The 7,741-nt window shown below is 43.5% G+C and overlaps 1 protein-coding gene and 1 non-coding gene across 2 annotated transcripts; one reads left to right on the top strand and one right to left on the bottom strand.

Annotated features, from left to right (window-relative positions):
* Window positions 1-582: 582 nt before the first annotated feature.
* On the bottom strand, window positions 583-733 carry LOC112695043. The gene has a single exon (XR_003150323.2). It is a non-coding gene; the product is annotated as a U1 spliceosomal RNA (small nuclear RNA).
* A 2,395-nt stretch (window positions 734-3,128) lies between these two features.
* Window positions 3,129-4,960, top strand: LOC105684758 (cilia- and flagella-associated protein 53-like). Its single transcript, XM_012398381.3, has 2 exons — window positions 3,129-3,461; window positions 3,566-4,960. The coding sequence occupies exons 1-2, from the start codon at window positions 3,173-3,175 to the stop codon at window positions 4,936-4,938; spliced, it is 1,662 nt and encodes a 553-aa protein (XP_012253804.3). The 5' UTR covers window positions 3,129-3,172; the 3' UTR covers window positions 4,939-4,960.
* Window positions 4,961-7,741: the final 2,781 nt, after the last annotated feature.

The raw sequence follows: 7,741 nt of genomic DNA, 5'->3' as shown, positions 1-7,741 counted from the left end.
ATAATTCCTTTTGCAGTTGCACCGCCTCATGAAACGACGATAATAATTGGACGGCTTCGTAAAAAGGTTATTAGTGTTGGCGCTTAAAAATTTTTCAATTATTATATCAACGTCCGGTGTGATTTCGTTAATCCGGAAAATCCTTGGTCGAGTTCTTTAATCTTGATGTAATAATTATGAAGCATAGCATTCGTAGTTTCTATTTAGTTTTCCGAATAAAAATGTTCATAGGAATACTATACCTATATTGTAATTGGAAGAAAGTTTCTCGGCGTGGGAGTTCTCGGAAATATTATTTTATAGTAAGTGTAATTTACCGTAAATTTTAATACCGTGAGAAACGAAGCGATGATAGTTGAAATTAATATCCAGAATAAATTGTAGAACGAATGGAAGGAAAACTGGGCTTTATTAAAATTCGACGAATTTAGAAAAACTCCTCTGCGTTTAAGAACGCTTTTAGACGAATTAGACCATATCAAGTCGTTACAACCTCATCCTCGTTTGATGAAGTTTACTCGAATATCCCGCAGTCGGCCCGCTCCGACCTTTCGATAAATTATTTCAATTTTAATTTACGGCGCGGGGACTGCGCGACCGCAAGAGCCCCGCACTACCAAAAATTGAACGCACAAATACTCGCATTAGGAGTATTTACAGGGTTCAGCAATTTTGCGTCACTCCTGGGGGAACCACCGTGATGATCATGGTATCCCCTACGTCAGGTTAGTATGAGTAATCACGGAGTTTTTTGTTATGATAATTTTATACTCGAACGATTTCGCTTGTGGGAAACAAACGTCGCTCTACAATTTTCGATCGGCGCGGTGAAATTATCTGCAAAACTTTTCAAACTATTGTATCAGCGCGTTCTTTGAATATTTTCAAAACTAACTCAGCGTTTTTATGCGCAGATCGATTTTTTTACTTCAAAGCAAATGGCACGTACGCCGCACCTGCAACATACAGCGGTCGTTGGGTGTTTTGAAAAACGAAGCACATACTATGGGATTGCAAATAATAATATCACAGCAGATCCTCTGATTCGATGCAACGGCACCGTAATAGAAACCGTGTAACGTATCCAGCGTTTCGTCGCACTCTTTATTTCTATGCACATTTATCAACGATTGATGTAGATGGATACATCATCCATTTTTCTCAGATAATGTGCACGAATTTTTGAATAACGTATTGAAGTACGCAAAATATCAGTGCGGTGCATTATTGACAACTTTCAAAATATTCAAACTATTCATATAATTGAGTGAACTAAAATGAATGTATCAATTATATCCAGATGACACTCATACGGCAAGGGGGTTAAACGAAGCTAAAACCGTACAATGAGCCGTGGTTAGGGGACCATGTCGGTGGTAGATTTCGAATCTGCATAATCCAGATTTATTTCGGCTTAATAGAAATATGATGAAAATAAAAAAACGGTATAGAGAAAAATTTAACCATAAATCAAGAAGCCAGAAGGATTTTTTGCCCGGAAAGTCAGGGATTTGATAATTATCATTACAAATAAGCTACCCACCCAGGAAAATTCGATTGGATGGTTTCAATTTTATTCTTAAAATTGGAGGTGTATTATAAATTAGGTCTGAATTCAATGATTTGCACATTTTTTCGATCAGTTGTAAAAGGTTGGGGGAATCGACGGTCATGTTGAAGAGGCTACCTGCAGAAGAACGTTCTTCATGAATTGCCAATTTTTTGTTTGCATTCGGAGAAATTTGTGATTATTAATGACATTACATTCTTCGACATAATCAAATATTCCGGATATACAGATCCATGCAGATAGGTATACGTTAAGTTAGAATTTTTTTTTCAAGCATTCATTTGGCATACATAATTTTCATGACATTTTCATTAAAGTGAGGACTCGAGAGCAGACTGAAATATTCCTGAACCAAGCTATGCCAGTTGTATTCCTGCTCCCTGCAATTCCTTCCGACGCAACACCGCAACGCTTTTGCCTGCGAAAGTTCCTGAACCCAAATGCGGCTGACTGGATGGCAATGAAATTCGCCTGGGAGCATCTGAACTCTAGATGCATTTGTCATGTAATCCTTTCCGTTGGAGAAAAATTCGGGTGAAAATCCCCGAGATATACAACCGTTTGCATTTCATGCTAAAAAAAAACAACTGAAAAGTGGAGAAAAAAAGAGGATACAGGCTTTATAAACATAAAAATCATTCCATGGAGAAATTTTTCGCGATGTGTATGCTAGTAGTGTACAGGTTTAATTATCGAAGTCGGGTTTTTTTAAAAAAGGCAAGCACTCTGTTGGCAACAGCTTTCGCGGGGACAATTCGAGGAAATAAAAGGTATAATAGGATTCGCCCTCTCACGTTTCCGCACTTTTAATCCGCTTAATACAAGATATTTTGAGGAAAGTTTAAACTTTAATCGCTGCTAACTGGTGTTCATTTCTTGGTGCCCGAGCTCCGTGGTGATTTATTATTGTAATTCCGACAACAAAAGAAAAGCTCTCCCTGTACACGTTTAATATTTGTACCCTTAAAGCAGATCGCCCGGTGCTCTGTATTCCAGCGTGACTATCTTTGACCGAAAATGTTGAACCGGAAAGTGATTTCAGTCGGATTCAAACCATCTATGGGCCTCCGGCGTGATCATAGAAAACCATTAGGATTAAAGTTGGTGTTTATAACCCGTGCAAAGTTTACACCGTCTAGACTACAGCCCACCGCACGGTTTATGGCTCATTGAATTTTTATTTTCATCATTTTCTTCGATTTCTTTTTTCCTCTTTCGTTTTCTCTCGCTATCTCCGCGTCGAGTTTTAATCCATAAATTTCAACACCGTCTTTTTTCTTCCGTATGTCGTTATTTTCCGATGCTGGAAAATTAAAATTCCACTCGTTCATGCCTATAATTCGCACGATATTAATTGAGTTCCATGAAAAATCTCCGAATTACTTGCAGAACTTAAGAGACACTGTTCGAAGTGAAGGGGTAATCGGTAATTCAGTGACAGGTACTGTTACCTTGACGACGAAAAAACAAGCAATCATCGACCTCGAATCGAGGGTGCCTACCACGCACTCTTGGCATCAGTTGTGGCCATGTGCGACGTCACTTCGAGAAAATTGTAACCTTCTCATCGTTTGCATTACAAGGGTGCGAAAAATCGTCAAAATGAACTTTGGTGAATTTCCACTACCGGATTGTGCGCCACTTAAATCACGCCACAATCCGATCGATTATCCGGGAACCGCGAACATATCCTGCGCTCACAGGATGAGGGAGCCGAAATCCAACTGTCGCTACATGAAACAGTTCTACGACTTGCGGAAATCGACAGAAATTGACCCGAACGACGAACTGGAGGCAAGAGAACTCGCGAGTCTCAACCGGCAATACGAGTTCGAGAAACGCACCGAAAAACGTGTCTTCAAAGAAAATATTCGACGCCGGGTTGAACAAGGTACGATACAATTGATCCTTATTCTCTTAATTATTTGTATGAATTCAGGAAACCTTGATACCTCTTACAAATTGTGAAATTGTGGCGATCTTCGTCTGATTCAGAAATGACAGCGTACGAGGAGAAGATTAATATTCGCAGAGAAAAACTGCGCGCTATGATATTAACGGAAGAGGTTGAATTGACGAAAGAGGTCGTGGACCAGGCCCAGCGCGGCGGTGATTCGAGGATGAATGAAATGAGGGTGAGGGCTGAGGATCTTCGTAGGCAACGCGCGGAGGAGCACAGGGCGACCGTTGCGGCAAAACGTATGCAGCAGTACCTTGCTTGTTGCGCGGAAGCACGGGAGCAAAAAACCCAGAAGCTCGCGAGAGATGTGAAGTGCTGTAACCTGATACAAATTGCGGAGAATGAGGCGAAGCGTAGGGCTGAGAGGGAGCTAGATGCTCTTTGGCACTGCCTGATGTTGAAAGAAGTGGAGGCAAAAAAAGCGAGAGAAGTAGAGGAGGCGAAACGACGAGAACTCGTTAAAAAAGAGGTACGAGGTACGCTGAATAATCAGATAGCCGGACTTCGTGTCCTAGAGGCGGAGGAACGTCAGTTGAAAGTCGAACAGCAAGAAGCTCTGCGGCTTTTGTGGGAAAATATCATAAAGGAAGAGAAGCGTAATTTAGAGAGAGAGAACCGTGACCGTGAAAATCTTAAGAGGGACTTGGAGGATCAATTGATGAAGAGACAGAAGATTTTGGCGGAACGAGCTGCGGAAGAAAGTGCCATGGACAAGATGTTCAAACAACTCGGCGAGGCTGAATTAGATAAAGAGAAGAATGCGAAATCGTCAACCGCGAAGCGACTCCGTCGGGAGATGTTCGCTTATCTCAGTAACTTGGAAGCAATAAGAGAGGAGGAAGCGCGAAGGAACGCCGAGGTAGACGCAATTATAGAGGAGTCGAAGAAGAACGTGGAAACGAGGCGCGCCCTTGCGATTCGAAAGTTTAAAGAAGCGCGTGAGCGAAGTTTGCGCGAGGTCATGGCTGGGCGTCAGGTGCAGATAGAAGCGAAACGAGCCGCCGTGGAAAGGGATAAACGAGAGGCCGAGGAGGAAGCACTGGCGCTGCAAAAAGAACTCGACCTTGAAGCGAAGCTCGCCGAGCTCGCGGAGAGCGAGCGGAAAGAAAGAGCCAAGAAGTACGGGGAGGAATTGAAAGCGCAGCGGGACCACGTCGAGGCCCGACGACGTGGCGAAAAAGAAGAAGATCAACGGATGTATGAAAATGGCCTCGCCAGGGAGGAGGAATACCAGAGGCAGACGAAGATACTTCTCGAAGCATCGGAGCACATCACCCCGCACCCTTTCAAGTCATTGCTAAAGGAATGCGCGGCGCGACATGCCGCTGAACAGAAGGGCCAGTGCTATTGCCCACCTGCACTACCACCGCCGCCGCCGCCGCCTCCGCCACGCGCTGAAATACCTTAGCTTTGAATAATTTTTAATTAAAATCACGCGAATCCAGATTACGTCCATTCACGCGACGGCTGAAGCGAAAAGTGTAGTAATAAAAATTAGACATGCAAAGGTCTTTTACATTTATAGCATAAAAAACAATATGAGGGTACAATTATTGAATTATTCAGGCGACCGAATCTTTCGGAAAATAATACGAAAAGCTCCGAATAGTCGAAAGACCAGTCTGTGAGTACGGTTTTAACTAGGGTAGCCATCCGCGGTCCTAAAATTTAGAGACTGGAAGCTGCAACCTCAAACCCAGAACGAGCGAGCCGCGATGCCACTACTTCTTCGGGCGGCAAGCGCCTCGGTAGGATTACCCCTGATTTATTACTTCAATTGCTTCGTCCAAACTTCGTTTTATTAGACTCGCTTGCCGGGCCATGCTTTCCGGGTGATTCTTGATTCTATCTCTTATACCACGCCCAGCCCATGTGCTCTTCTCAATATCAAGGCTGACTGCCGGTGGATGTTACCGGACCATCTTACGGCCCCCGTACGTCCGCGTCGTAGGTAATTGAATTTTGAAACCATATCGAGTATTGGTCGAGCGAGATGAAATTCAAGGCTCGAGGTTCGTCGTAAAACATGACACTGCAACATCCATCTCCTAAAATCAATCCTTTTCCATTCTTCTCTGTTTCTATAAACGGCGACAGGCCAGCTTCCGACCTATCCCAGAAATCGATTGATATTTTATGTTTTGCAGTTTTCGCTCGAGACATAACGGAAGATTTATATTTTGGTTTATCGTTCAAAAGAAGCCATTTTACTTCCGCGTTTTGCTTTTTTCTTCCCAAGGGTGTACGGAAAATTTCTATCCGGGTTCAACCCGGACGATCCGGAAACGATCTCGATACAGCACGCACCTTGTCTGTATATCAGATGGCATCTTTGAAATTTTCCAAATTACCTGGTAATAAAACATTCCATTCTCCAATGAAACGTTAGATTCGTAAATCTTCCCAAACAAAACCCGAGCACCTGCAGTTACGACGAGTCTATCCCGCAGTCCAACGGTTTCCAGCTACAGAGAATTACAGGGACGAATCACTCCCAAGGACTTTAACACGGTGTAGAAAAACCCGTAATAAAGAAACCAAGTATTTGAATTTTCTTTGAATTTATCAGCAGTGTATCACCGCCAGCGGACAGTTTAATCTTATGAAAGCGTGTGCCGTGTGGGAAGGCAAGGTGCGGTAGAGTCGTTCCTTACTCCTGTCCTTGTCTCTATCTATATTCCCTTTCTTATCCCATACCACGTTTGACTGGCATTCGCGGGATGGGAAATGCCGCTGCCGCTGCTTGTAGCAGGACCTGTTCTGTGTCGTCGGGTACGTTACCGCCATTTTTCGTTTCCCGAGTCCAACTTATGTTTTTTGTCGAATTTACATGAGAAACGCGATCCTGACGACGATTGAAGTTGATCGGTAATCGTCCCCTTTCGATAAATAATTCCGTAACAATGTTGAATAATTTAAGGGCTACTTTGTGCGGATGTACATCCCGGTTTCTGTGGGCATTACGTTTCGCATTACGTAATTAGGCATTCTCTTTCTATCTGATCGAATTCTGGGAAGTATATCCATCTTGTGTACCTACGTTTCGAGTTATATACGTTGTACAGTTCGAGGGTAGACGTGTAGAGAAAATTGTTTGGGATTCGCGGTGGTGCGTTAGGCAGCTGGGATTAACGTCTTCTGTTTCGGTACCTATATGGGTGAACCTTATTGATCTCGAAGAAAATTTCGATAGAAACCACCGCAGGGTGCTTCGTTTAGCGAAACAGAAAACGAAGCGGGGAGGCCGGAGAGAGATAAAAAACACGAAGGGAGAGTTCTCTTTAAGACCAAGTTTAAAATAAGCCAACCTTCTTTCGGCAGGACGTGCTTTATCAGTGACCGTAATAACCATCAACTTTTATTTGCAACAGCCTCACCCGAGGCCAGCTGAATCGGCGCAACGTCCCCTTCTCTTCCCCTCGGCATTCAGCCGCCAAGTTCTCCCCGAGCCTTTACATCCTTTACCCCGCTGCCCCCTCCCTCGCCGCTGCTGCGCTCTGGGCGATTGGATGTATATTCTGGGAAAATTGCCGAGGAACCATAATTGCGTGGAAAAGGTCCGCGTCAAAGGGAGCCCAAAGTCGTCGGGACCGCTTCCAAAAATCATGAAATTCAAGTTTTTATTCAAGGGAAGATATAATGAGCTGGTAATGAAAAGTGGCCGGGAACAGCCACGTTGATTGCTCCGGACTCCTTACTTGATCCCTTTTCTCCCTTTTATAATCATTCTATCTTCTCAACGCTAAATATCGGTTCAAATAATTCTGCCAAAATGGCTCGTAATTCACAGAGAATATTTCGACGGTGCAGGTTATCGCTTTCGATTCGTTATTATATTTCCACGCCAATTTTAGTCCATTTTTTGCCGAATTTGGAAGCTCAAAAAATGTTCTGATACACGTATAATTCATTAAAAATTAACAAAACCGATGACGCGCTTGGAAATGGGTCTTTTTTACATCAAAATTTAAGCGAACCTCGTTAATCGTCTTGCGCAGTGTGGTACGTACACGCAATAAAGGTATATCCATGTATTTGAGGAGACTCATTCGGTAACTAATTTATGAACATTCCTTTTGGACAGAAATAAATTCCGAGATGCGTTCAGCCCGAGATACAGGCATAGATCTGCCACCCCTGACTCCGAAGCTGGGGCTGGGAACCCCGCGGCCATGCAGAGTAGCTGTTTATTATGCCAGGGTGGAAGGAGG

The sequence above is a fragment of the Athalia rosae genome, chromosome 1 (genome assembly GCF_917208135.1).
Source record: "Athalia rosae chromosome 1, iyAthRosa1.1, whole genome shotgun sequence".
NCBI lineage: Eukaryota > Metazoa > Arthropoda > Insecta > Hymenoptera > Athaliidae > Athalia > Athalia rosae.
The sequence above is the reverse complement of the archived record's forward strand: the minus strand, read 5'-3'. Positions and strand labels throughout refer to the sequence as shown.